We start from the raw sequence: 13,547 nt of genomic DNA on the forward strand, positions 1-13,547 counted from the left end.
AGAAACTGAAGAAGTGCAAACATCAAAATAACACAAAAAAGACATTGAAACATGAAATAAATCAAAAGAATAAAAATGTAAGCATCACTTGAAACAAAAGAAAGATGCAAATTAAAACAAAATGAAAAAAAATGCGCAGACATGACCTGATTAATTAATCTTTGAACTTTATTGGAAAGCAGAAGAAAACGATAATATTCTCAGCCCTAAGTCTATCTCTCCTTTTCCTTTTCTACACCTTGGTTCTTCAACCAATCACTCCACAATATGCAAGAATTGTTATCAGAAACATTACACGGAGAAAATCCAAAGAAGAAAAATGTAGGAAGACTTACAGAAAACCTGAGTAATATTTATAAAGATAGATTTGCAAGGTGGCAAAAAAACGTCTGACCCAATTATGACTAAATATTTGAACCGTTTGCACAGAAAAGAAACAGTCAATGTTGTTAACCATCAACGTAAGATTAAAGTTATTCTCAAAAACAGTTTAAGTCATTAAGTGTTTGTAGTTTGGTCTGTGATTCAGAACAGAGTGATATGATGTCCTCTTACATTTATGAGGATTTGCCCATCCTTTACAACCAGATCACATCTAATGGCTCCTCACCCTCCTATGACACAGAATGTTATCAGGTTCCCTCCGCGACCTCACCCACGTCAAGTTGAGTTTACTGCTCTAATAAAACCGACATGTACCTGACTTTCTTACTCCCTTTCACCTTCACCGTCTGGTTCTGTTTTTAGACATGTGCCAACGTTCTGATCTTCCTGTGCGCTAACATCATCGGGATCTGCACCCACTATCCCGCTGAGGTCTCCCAGAGACAGACCTTCCAGGAGACGAGAGGATATATTCAGGCCAGGCAGCACCTGCAGAGGGAGAACCATCAGCAGGTACGCACACACCGGCGCTTCCTCCCAGAGTCAGACAGGGAGCAGCCGTGCCATCGTCCTCCAGGAAAACCCATCGCACATATGCAAATAAGCAACAAATTTGAGTCTCCATGTCACGGACTGATTTGTTTCTCTTTTTTTTTGTTGTTGTTGTGAGGTCAAAAACACAAATCTCCACTCCTTTCTAGTTAACTAACACGTTCCCACGCATATGCCAGTAAAACACAGTAACACATTCAGTATGTTTAGTAGAAAATAATCTTTAAAAAGTCCTCTATATGTCTGTGTGTGTTTCTCTCTCTCTTTCTTTCTGTCTTTTTTTTAAATTCCTCCCTCTGCCTCTCTCTCTCCCTTGTTTAGGAACGGTTGCTGCTATCTGTTTTGCCGAGGCACGTTGCAATGGAGATGAAGGCAGATATCAACGCCAAGAAGGAAGACATGATGTTTCACAAAATCTACATCCAGAAACACGATAATGTGAGGTAAGCCCAATAATGGACACAACCACTTAAGATGACTTTGTACCTGAATGAGATGTTTTTCCCCTGAGTGTGACTGTTACGCATATTGTGGTTTGATGACACAGATATTAACATAACCATGTTTTCAGTAGTAAATTATGACGTTTCCTGTGCCTCTTTCTCATTACCATTAGCACATGGTTTTCACATCCTGAAATGGAAGAACTCACTACTAATAGAGGAACAAGAAATATACAGTTTCTGCAGAAATCTATGGCAGATGACCCAGATAAGGAAGGTTGATTTACGGCGCTTAGTGGCATAATGCTTTGCTTCGCCACTGCCCTACTAAGATGTAAATGTTCCAGGAACAATCAATTACCTCGATGTAACCCAGATTAAAACCCTTAGTTTTTGTCGAGTTATTTTCAGGTCTTTTTGTGAAGGATTCAGCACAGAATCACATAAACAAATAAAAGTTACTCATTATCATTTTTTATGTTTTACAGAATTCTCAAATTGAACTAATTGTGCACAAAATAATCAGTTTAATTCAGTTTGGAGTTTATCTCTTTCTTTGTTTTATCACTGCAGTGCCTAAAAATCTAATATCACTTCTGCAAATACTGAAGAGTCACCAGTGGTTCAGTGTTGAAGGTGAAATAATACCCAATTTTGACTCACAGGGTTGTTTTCTTAGGTTTTGTTCCCTTTGTAGATTAGCTCTCTGACTCACAGTTCTTTGAGTCATGTCATTTCAGTTACTAAAAAATCCCAAGGCTGAAGTTTATCTGAACCAAATGAGAAAAAAAAAAAACCCTTAAAATGATTTTATTATAATGTGGTTTGGCCTCTGACTGGCCAGTTGTGAATGTGTTTATTGTGTGGGAGTTAGTAAGACTTGTAAACGTATTAATGGCTCTTGGATTTTGTTTTTTGTTCACATTACAACCACAATCCTCAGTATATTTTACTGTGGTCATATATTACAGACCAACAAAACCTACTAGCAAACAGAAGAATGACACCTGTTTACCTGTTTTAATTTAGCAAATAAAAACTCTAGACTTTATCACAGTATAAATTTAGCAATGTGAAAGCCTTATTTATTTGTTTGGAAAACATTGGTGAACAAGCAGCTGCATAAAGATAGGAACACAGCACACAGTTCAGGGAGGAAGTTGTCCTCACTTTACATACACATTTACATTTACATTACATTTTTCTGATGACATAAGTAATCAGAATAAATGACCAATAAGAATAAAAATGCATAATGTAATTACTATTCTGATCAGATTCAGCTCGATTGGACTGAATTTGTAATCTGAATGAGAGAAGTGGTATAAAATGCCGATTGACAATCCAAATGGCGTGCATGTAAACACTTGTTCTGAATGTGGCAGTCTGACTTGACTGTGCGTGTGTGCGATAAGTCGGAGAAGAAAAAATGGTTTGTTGATCTGAAAACGAACAGCCTGCACCTTAAATAGAGAGTGAAGTAACAGAACCTGGTGCAAATCCCTTCTTGTCCCTTAGAAGACACAAAACAAAGACACAACTCTGTTTTTTATGTACATTACAGACAGAAGTACCACTTCTTCTTCTGTCTTTTTAGGGAAATGTTACAACTCTGCACATACCACTCCATATAAACCATACATTCTGATTATTTCACCTGAATACATTTCCATCCAATTAAGGAATTTTGCACATGTAAACATAACCACAGTCTTTAAATCTGTATTTGTAAAATAAATCCATAAACCTGTTGTCCTTCCTACTTACAGTTGTGAACTATTATATTTTCTTCTTTCACATAAAATCTCGGTAAGATGCATTAAAGCTTGTGGATGTAACGTGACAAAAAGTAAAAAATTTCAAAGGGTATAAATACTTTGGAAGGCATAGTGCAGTAGTGAGGGAAAATTATAAGATATAAATATAAAAACCACAACAGAGCATTCTGAGATATTCTGAGCTTAAAAGTTGTGAGCTTAAAAGTTAAAAATTTTATATATCAAAATATTACAGTTTAGCTTAACCTGTTATATGGAGGTAAGACATTACTGCCCACATGAAGCTGTGCAAAAGATGAAAAGCCCATTCCCTCGTGGGACAGACAGCGTCACCTTGAACAGCGTTTTTGGTCATCCTGTTGTTTATCCTTGTGCTTCGTTTCTTTTAAAAGTTAGACTAGCAAAGTCAAGCAGACCTGGCGATGGGGGTGGAGGTGTTCTCAGAGGGAAGGGATGGATGTTGTGACCTAAATCTGACTAAACGATGAGAGCCGTGGCTGAACAAATGTCTGCGACTCTTTGTCTCTTCTCTGCTCCAGTGGCATTTGGAGCAGTTTCCTCTTTCCTTCTGTATTTGATTAATCTAATTATCTTTTTTTTCTTTCTCCTTTCCTCCCTCTTACCACTTCCACCCCAACATCTCATGATCTGCAGCATACTGTTTGCCGACATCGAGGGCTTCACCAGCCTGGCGTCTCAGTGCACGGCCCAGGAACTGGTCATGACGCTGAACGAGCTGTTTGCCCGTTTCGACAAGCTGGCCTCGGTGAGACACCTGCTGCTGCGACTTTCACTGCACAACTCTGAACCACTGACTCCAGCGCTACTGTGCAAGCTGCAGTCTTAGCCGTATCACAGATAAAAATAGCATTATGTACTTTGATAAATTGCAAACGCCACTAGTTAGATTACGCAGAGACTTATCTGCAGTTATGTGAGAAACTATTTTGTCTCCTTAAAGATTTAATCTAATTTCTTTTGTGTAACACATCAATGTTACACAAAACAGAAAACTTCAATATCTGATAAAGTTAAGCCAACTAAATACAAGAGGTAGTTTTCATATAGTTACACATTTTATAATTATAAATGTACAATCTATGCAATCATCCTCCGTTAAGCTATTAATTAAAGCTAATTATTCACAATTTTACCAACTTTATTATTTCCAGACCTATAAGATCAAAATCTTTTCTGACAACATAAAGTAGACAAAAGCACCCCGTAAAGGGACACATTAAGCCCAGATATAAAGAAATTCAACAACAGATGAGTCTGGAAAGAGTTACAAAACATTTTTTTTAATTTTGGGACTTCAGTGAGAGACATTATCCACAGAACCAGAAAACATAAAACCGTTGTGAACCTTACCAAGAGTTGCCTTTGAAAATTACATAAAGAGTATATCTCTGTCTTATCCATGAGGTCACAAATGAACCCGAAATAACATCTACAGCACATCAGACTTTATTTGGCAGAATTATGTTCAGTGCTACTGATTTAAAAAATAGAGAGTAAACAAAAATGCCTCTATGGTAGAGTTCTAAGCACAAAAGCTATGCCAGAAAAATATATGCAAACTGAAAAAAAAATTCCTTCTTGATCCACAAGACTGTACATAAAATATTCTGTAGACTACCAAGACAAAAGGTGTTCATCCTGCCATATGTGGCATATCAGAAAATCCTGGAGGAGAATGTCTGGTCATCAATTTCGGCTTGACGATGATGTGAGCAGCACCAGAAATCCGATCTCATACTGACTCAAAACAGAAACGATAAAAACCCAAATTGAAAGCAGAGGAGCGTTGCACTTAAATTGGACCGAGGTGTGATAAACAGGCCGTTGATGTTCAGCCTGCATTGTACAAAACAATTCTCCAATGTAGAATGGATAAAATTTCAGCAGCAGTGATGTAAAAGACTCTGGCACTCATCAAAAACACTTGTTGCTGCTGCTGCAAAGAGCGGCACAACCTGAGTTTAAGGAGGAGACAATTGCTTTTTGCCAACAAGGGCCATGTTGGTTTGGATAGCATTTTATCTTAATAAACATGTTTTTTTTTCCAGATTATCTTTGAAATTAAAATTTGTGTGACGATCTGAGACGTTCAAGTGTGACACAAAAGAAAAGGCTGAACAAATCCAAAGTGCTTTTAATCACAGAACTGCTAGCTGAACATTAGGTCTCACGAAAAACCAACATCGTAGGTGAAATCTGTATTTTGCTCCTTTGTTGAACAGGAGAACCACTGCCTGCGCATCAAAATCCTCGGAGACTGTTACTACTGTGTATCGGGTCTGCCCGAGCCCCGGGCTGATCATGCCCACTGCTGTGTGGAGATGGGAGTAGACATGATTGAAGCCATTTCGTGAGTGAACATTGGACACTAACGCACTGAAACACAGAAACCATCATGAAATGTTGGTCAAAGTCTTTTTTTTAAAAGCAGTGTGTGTATTCTCATCTGCAGGCTGGTAAGAGAAGTGACAGGTGTTAATGTGAACATGCGGGTGGGCATTCACAGCGGACGCGTTCACTGTGGGGTGCTGGGCCTGCGCAAGTGGCAGTTTGACGTCTGGTCCAATGACGTGACGCTCGCCAACCAAATGGAGGCCGGGGGGAAAGCAGGGTGAGAACGTCCGGCTCCACCTGCTGCTTGACTGACGGACGACCGCTTTCTCCATGCAGATTCTGATTTCTGAATTGCTCGTGTTCTCAGACGTATCCACATTACCAAAGCCACCTTGCAGTACCTGAATGGGGATTATGAGGTAGAACCAGGATACGGAGGGGAGAGGAACGCTTACCTGAAGGAAAACAGCATCGAAACCTTTTTGGTGCTTGGCTGCAGCCAGAAAAGAGTAAGTGCTCTTATCTGCGTGGCTCCGCTTAAAATACCACACCACTGCCACATATTTCATACACAAACAGCCGAATGCTTTTGGTCACATGGCTTTAAGTGCATTTATTTATTTTTTCTTTCAGAAAGACGAGAAAGCCATGATGGCCAAAATCCAACGAACGCGTGCAAATTCTGCAGAGGGCCTGATGCCCCATTGGGTGTCTGATAGAGCTTTCTCCAGAAGTAAGGAGTCTAAAGTCTACAAGAAGATGGTGAGATTCCCTCCAAAACATTGTCATGCTAGATCATTTTTTAGAGATAGATTAGCAAGCAAAATCTCACACTTACTGTACTGTGGGCCGGTTTGGGAAGAAATGGAGCTGTGTTTGAGTTGTGTTGCTTATGTTATAAGAAGATTAATGCAGTGATGGCATCTACCAAAGAAGACAGATTATGGAGCTGAGTCTGTTGTTTATTAGGAACAGTGTCAGCCCACCCTGCAAGTTGACAGAGCCGGTGAATGTTGCTCCAAGGTAGAAACATTGTTGACTGAAAGAAACAAGCAAGTTTGCTGTTTGTTATTTCACTGCAAACTTATGTACTTACAGTATATATACATTTCACTTATGTAAAATGCTATGTTGGTGACATTTCTGACTAGCTTCACCCTTGTTGAATGCCATAAACACTAAACAGTAATCTGATTCAGCTACATTGAAGTAAAGAAGTACTGCCTCACCTGGAGTGACCATATTTGGGCAAAAATGTCCTTTCCCATGGGAGTCAAAAAGTGCCAATCCATTAAATAACAACGAATCACAAAATTATTACTTGAAAGTGTTCTGTTATAATTGAAAATATATTCATTTTATTTCATAAAGATGCAGTGTAATAATCAAATACTGGAAAAAAGATTCCACATTTCAGGAACATTAAGTGTTTTCTTTATGTGTTTTATTATTATTTAAGTTGATGAAACAAATCACAATCACTAACAATATGTCCCTCTAATGTTCACTGATTATTTTAACGTGGTCAAAGCTAATATGTTCATTAAAACTATAATATTTGAACGAGACTCTGTAAATAAAATTTAGGATAAAAAAAGTGAGAAAAATTTGAAGGCTTTCTGTGCCGACATGAAAGAGCCACTGGAAATTTCAGAAAAGAAAACAGAAATCACAATAGATCTCCAGGGGAGCTTCCTGGTTCTTCACCATTTCTCCCTCACCCTCTCCTTAATCTTGAAGTCTCATTTCCTTTTTATTCCTGCATTCTTTCTCTGTCCTCCTCCTCTGTCCTTTCTATCTCAGAGGGTTTGAGCCCTTGGGGCAAAGAGGGTGTAATTTGAAGCCTCTGAGCATTAATTAAAACATCAAACTCGCTCACAGGGATTAACTGTGCAGATGTCTGAGACTGTCTGTTTTTCACTTTTACTGTTGCTCCTTCTCTATTTTGAGACTTTTTTTCTTTCTTTCTTATTTATGCTCTGTATTTTAATTTTTTCTCAGGGCATTGACGCAGCGTCCAGCAAAGAAAAGTGAGTATTTTATTCCCGGTTTTTGTTGCTAGGGCAGCATTTATTATAAGAGGTTTTCTGGCAGACTGTCAGTGTAGATCTTTCACTCGGGAGCCTACTGTTAGTTTTATTTAGTCAGATCCAGCGCAGCACTAATACCATACTGGATCTGGTTCTTCCTGCCTGTCATAACACAGGTCAATCCTCCCACAAACACATTTTCTCAGATGCAAACATAGACTAAACTCTGAACTACTGATGCATTTGTCGCGACTATCAGCCCCTCTAAAGGACTTTATTTTTCATAAGCCGACAGTTTCACTGGTTATTTAAATCAAATCCGCCTCATAGGTCGACTAGAAGAGCTGATTTCTTACATTTCTTAGAGTTTTTGAAGAAGCATTAAGAATGCAAAGTTGCAAAAACAAAGAGATAAATTGCCATGTACAACAAAATAGACGAAAACTTTTTTATAAGAATTAAACTGATCAGAAACCTAAAAATATTCAAATAACTATCAGAAGGTCAAGAAAAAATATACTCCACATCATTTCTTGTGAAGCATTAAACTAATTAACAGAAAGAACATTGTTCCAGTTCTTTCCACCTAGAGTAATAGAGGAAATTTAAAAGAGCTTTAAAACCTTTTCCCTTACAAAGAGTGAAGATTAGGATGGGAGACGGCAGAAAGCTGCAGACCACCACACTGTCAGCGTTCACATCAGTCTCCGTTCAGAACAAATACAAAATGATGGTTTGGGTCGAACATGTTCTGCCATCTTCAGCACATGAGATCGGCTGTATAGCTGCAGATAGACGTCTCTTTCATAATCTTTTCCCTGACTTACAGCACTTCTCCTGGTAGAACAGGCTGACTCTTTTGCTCAAGATTTAGATGTCTGTAGTTTCTTAATTTCCGTTTCAACCTGGGCACCAAATGTATCCCCTAAAACAGTTAACGAAGGCTTAAACAAAACAACTGACACGATAAAGTCCAGAACGTGAAAAGCTGGAAGTCCAGCAGAGCTTCACTGAAATTAGACAAATTACCTTAGGATGTAAACATTTATCACAACCTCAACTCAGCCCCTTTGTTGGACAGGAGCTCTTTGAGAGTAACGTACTGAAGATCGCGCGCCACCAGGACTTAAACTTCCTCTCACACCAAATCAGACAGAAATTTAGCCAATCTCAAGGTTTCTTCCTGCAAGTATAGTAATAATAACTTTCCATGATGATATGTTGTTTATCAGGCAAAAGAGTTCAAAGCAGCTCAAGCCAGGACACATAAAAAGGAAGATTCAATCATGGCTTGGAATGTCAGGATAAGAAATATTGAGAAAACTGTCATTTGGCTTAAATAGTTGTTAATGTTTCCTAAATATTAACGTTTAGTTGATTAACCAAAGTTAGCTGAAAGCTAAACTGTGTAGATAAGCTAATAGATTGGTTCATGCCACATTATTTGTTTTATAGCCGCTGCAGTCAGGAAAACCAGAACTCTGAGGATGAGGTGGATGATTTTCTTGCACGAGCCATCGATGCACGCAGCATCGACCAGCTGAGGAAAGACCACGTCAAGAAGTTTCTGCTCACATTTCAGGCACCCGACCTAGAGAAAAAGGTTGGTGTTTTCTGCTATAAAACGTTTTCATTATTTCTAAAAGAATTGGGTTGGAAAGTAGCTAAGTTTTTATCTGTTTCTTTCTTTCTTTTTAACCACAGTACTCCAAAAAGGTGGATGATCGTCTGGGCGGTTACGTGGGATGCACTCTGCTTGTCTTCTTCTGCATCTGTTTTATTCAGATGATAATTTTCCCAAAGTAAGTTCTCTCTTTGACAAACTGCACTTCCAAGTTATACCAAATTGTGGACAGGAAATGTGTTCTTGATTAGCTTACGAGGGGTTAATGAGAGCTGTACGTCCTAATGAGCTTGCTTTTTTATCTTCCACAGAACAACACTTATGCTCGGTCTTTACATTAGCATCTTCATCATCCTCGCCAACATCCTTTTCATCTGTGCCATCTATTCCTGCCTCAAAGTAGGAAACAAAGCCCTTCCCCACTTCTTCTTCACTAGCTCCAGATAAGAGTGCTTATTACATGTCTTCAGCTGGCATCACTCATAATATTAACTTTCGCTTATCTGATCTTCTCCTCGCTTTATATCGAAGCGCTTCCCAGCTGCCTTCCAGACACTCACCAAGAAAATAATCCAGTCTCGGGCAAACAGTACGCTGGTGGGCATCTTCACCATCCTTCTTCTCTTCATCTCTTCTTTCGCTAATATGGTAGGCATCAGGGATGTCTGTTGAGTTGCTTTTGAGTAATGAAACTGTTGTTTTGCATAAATATGTTATTTAAACATAGCCCACACTGTAAACAAGGGGCCTTGTGGCTTTTGTATGTGTCTGATCTTCCTTTAAACTGTCAGACATTTTCTTACATATGTTTCTAATCCGATTTCCTAGACAGTAGAAGAAATTCAGAACTATTCAGACTACAAACTAGATCAATTTGCCTAAGGGGGCCTGTAATTACAGGCATCTGTTTCTAATCATAATACGCCACTGTAACCAGGATCTTTAAATTGGGCCAGGGGTTTTTCAGGGACTTTCTCTGGCAAATATTCCTTGTCATTATGGTTCTTTAAAATCGTAGCACTCCCTAAACTAAGACTAGAAACAACGTTCAGCCCCCCAAAATCATTTTGAATATTTTTGTGACACCATAATTCTCTAAACCTATTAAATTACAGCTTTAATATTCACTAATGAGAATAAATGAGTTGAGGTCATTGTTGCTTTGCTTCTCACCAGGATGTAATTTCATAATCGTCATCAGTAATTCTAAGCAAACACAATGAGACAAGAACCTTGCAGGTAAATGGGTGAAAATGTAGAGTGTAAACTGAGTATACTGAGTGCTGATTCCCATCTTAACTTTATCTAAATAAAATTATTTTGAGACCTAAATGAAGAATTGAAGGAAGAGACTTTCCAGTAGTATTGAAATTGAAGTTCAAAATAACCACAAAAGGAAATAAGCTGTATTTCTGTTAGTACTGTAGCAGTTCTATGCTAGTACCTTAACACTGTACTAGTAATGTATTGGCATGTTATTTAATAAATTATCAGATTAGCGCACAGATACCACAGATGTGTTTAAAATAGTTATGCAAGCATTTCTGTAACATGTAAATACAATATATTGTATGGAAAATTCCTGAAGATCTCCCAAAAAATGCTATGGCAGAGCTTATTGAATATATTTTCATTTGCAGCAGGTACACTATCATTAGATAGCTCACTTTGTTCTAAAATGTAGCCAAAAGCTTGAATTTTCTGACATTTCTGATGCCATTGTAATGTCAGCATATTTTCAGAGGATTTTGAAAACTGCGTCTGGTGACGTCAAAATCGATGATTGTGAATCGACCAAAATGCAGGCAGTCAGGTAGAAGAAACAAAATGTTGGAGATGCTCAAAGGTCCAAACTGATTTTTTTTTAAAAAGGAACAAAAGAACTAAAACTCTCAGAACTAAACATATCAGGAGTGAAACTGGTACAGAGCAGATTGATGACAGAAGGATCTGACACAGTGCAGAATTAAAATATTTACTCTATGGTGGTAACATGATAAGTGAACATGAAGCAGACTGTTGTTAATTGGCTGCAAGAATCCAACATGAGAATGACTCGAAATATCAAACCAAAAGAAGACAAACAGTCAGAAACAGGAGTAAGAAGAAATCAAGCAGTAAACAGAACACGGAAAAAAAAGACAGATTTTAAAATAAAACAGGAAATGGGGGGAAAAAAATACAGAAAACAGCAACACCTACTAGAATCAGAGTCTTCACCAATACATGAAATACCAAAAGAAAAGAAAGAAACGCTAGCGCTGTATTCAGAAATAAATCAGTTACGTATTAGTGTCAATAATAAAGCTTCCCTAAACTGTTTTTACTCTTGCATTTATTGTCACATTTATTATAGTTTACAGACACATAAGAGGGTGAGCTTAGATAAAGATTTTCTTATCAACTTTATACTCTGTCAGATGTATTTAGGGCGGTTTTGACTGGCGTCCACACCAGACAGACCTATCACTCTGTTTTATTTCCAGCTTGTTAGATCATGTCTGTTGTCTTTTCATGCTCACAAAGGAGACGCTCCTATTGTCAACCCCAAAACCACAAAGCCCTTCCACATTTAACACAGATCCCCATTTAACCCCCACCTGCAACACAAGGGATAATTGAGTCTTTTCTCATTTTAATGTAATATTTCTGTCCCACATTTATCATCACTATGGAGTTTTTCAAGTTTTTCTCCATTTGTAAAATCAGATGTCTCTAGTGGGTTACTTTTTATACTCATGTAAATGATTCTTAATATAATTGTCATATTTTTCAAACAAAATTGGAATAATGAGCAAAATTGAATCTTCCAGTAAGCATGAGTCTGGCCTTTTCTTTTGTTGTTAAAGATTAGGAAAATAAGATTTTAAAAAAACAGTTTATTATATAACCAACTTTACTAAATAACAAAAGAAGAGCAATCATCTGTAGTCTTGCAATCAAGGGAAACTACATTTATCTAGATTAATATGAAGAAATAAAACATCCACTTAACAATCACTTCAGCATTAAAATGAAACACAAGACTGATTTATTATTAAGAAATATCAATAAAATAAAAATCTAATTTATTATTAATCAACAAACATTTACTCTCTGTCAAGTAGCTAAATAACATTAAAGGAACAAACCGTTTCAGTTTTCATCACAAGGTTGTTTGGCAGCAACCTTATTGCCACGTTGCCATAGAGATGTTATATAAAAAATAAAATGCTGAGAAACTCTTAGGACAACTATAGACACTTAAACAGAAGCCCTCCTCCAAACGCCATTGAAAGCAAACGCTTTACCATGATGTTTTATTCACTGCAGAGGCTTTAGCTCTACTTCTGTTCAATGAGTTTGGGCCCCCACAGATATAACTTCAAAGCAATTTTCCTAATATTGTAGTTACTTCAATACATTTATATTACATGTTGAGGGTGGATCATTTGTTTGTTTTGCTGACTTATCTGCCAAAAGGTGGCACATCCGGTTGTTCATCCTGCTCCATTTAAGATCAAATTTCGTCTTCCCTTTCCAGTTTACCTGCAGCAGAGAGAAACTGTACGACTGTGTAGGACGGGAACTGAACACAACAGTGACTCTGTGCCTGCTGCACAACCTCACCAGGACAGCAGAGGATGGCCTGACTCTGTGCTCCAGTCAGGTGATGCCCTGCCATTTACCTGAGGTTGGTGCTGTTTCTATTTCATTCTCTGGGTGAATGTTTGGTGTTCCACGTAAAAACTGTCCAAACATCCAGCTTAAATCCTTCTCCTGCTCCTTTTTTCTTTTGCTGGCTTGTGTGCTGCAGTATTTCAGCTACAGCGTACTGCTGACCCTGCTGGCCTGCTCCGTGTTCCTGCACATCAGCAGCATCGGGAAGCTGGCTCTGATGCTGCTCATCTATCTCGTTTTCCTCCTGCTGGTGGAGTGGCCTCAGGTGACCCTGTTTGACAACGCTGACCTGCTGGTCATTGCCAACAATCTGTAAGTCTGCTGCCAGGGTCCTGAGCTGACTACAAACTAACTTTCAACTTGACCGGTTAAACTTACGTGTCACCGGACTGCAGTTTAGCTTAGATTCGACCTACTTCCTTTTTTTCTTAAAAAAAAAGGTTTAAAACGTAGTAGTCCTATTTTTGAATGTTATGTCCTATTTCTGAATATGTTCTCATTTTTACCACAGGCAATTACCACCTGTTAATGATTCCCTGCAACAGTAAGATGGTTTTTATGTTTGCTCCATTTTATTTAAGTGGGTTCATGTGTTTTCAGGGCTGACTCTCTTTCTTTTTCTTAGGTCTGGTTTCAGTGAAACCGCAGAACAGTGGTAAGAAGCTTTATTCATGATATATCCACAGTGCAAATCAGAAGTTTACATAAGTCCCTACTTTCC

General features: G+C 38.2%; 1 protein-coding gene across 3 annotated transcripts in view; it reads left to right on the forward strand.

The window, feature by feature from the left end:
• The window catches only part of LOC102235040 (adenylate cyclase type 6-like), a 44,346-nt gene that overhangs the window by 24,621 nt on the left and 6,178 nt on the right, over window positions 1-13,547 (forward strand). For all 3 annotated transcript variants that reach the window (XM_023339952.1, XM_023339962.1, XM_014469648.2), the window contains 16 exons: window positions 748-897; window positions 1,258-1,379; window positions 3,812-3,923; window positions 5,401-5,528; window positions 5,631-5,789; window positions 5,880-6,021; window positions 6,146-6,274; window positions 7,514-7,542; window positions 8,998-9,145; window positions 9,247-9,344; window positions 9,478-9,565; window positions 9,698-9,814; window positions 12,690-12,839; window positions 12,963-13,138; window positions 13,338-13,370; window positions 13,452-13,481. In XM_023339952.1, coding sequence (XP_023195720.1) covers window positions 748-897; window positions 1,258-1,379; window positions 3,812-3,923; window positions 5,401-5,528; window positions 5,631-5,789; window positions 5,880-6,021; window positions 6,146-6,274; window positions 7,514-7,542; window positions 8,998-9,145; window positions 9,247-9,344; window positions 9,478-9,565; window positions 9,698-9,814; window positions 12,690-12,839; window positions 12,963-13,138; window positions 13,338-13,370; window positions 13,452-13,481 — 1,811 coding nt within the window. The remainder of the gene's footprint in view (window positions 1-747; window positions 898-1,257; window positions 1,380-3,811; window positions 3,924-5,400; window positions 5,529-5,630; window positions 5,790-5,879; window positions 6,022-6,145; window positions 6,275-7,513; window positions 7,543-8,997; window positions 9,146-9,246; window positions 9,345-9,477; window positions 9,566-9,697; window positions 9,815-12,689; window positions 12,840-12,962; window positions 13,139-13,337; window positions 13,371-13,451; window positions 13,482-13,547) is intronic.

The sequence above is a fragment of the Xiphophorus maculatus genome, chromosome 1 (assembly GCF_002775205.1).
Source record: "Xiphophorus maculatus strain JP 163 A chromosome 1, X_maculatus-5.0-male, whole genome shotgun sequence".
Classification (NCBI taxonomy): domain Eukaryota; kingdom Metazoa; phylum Chordata; class Actinopteri; order Cyprinodontiformes; family Poeciliidae; genus Xiphophorus; species Xiphophorus maculatus.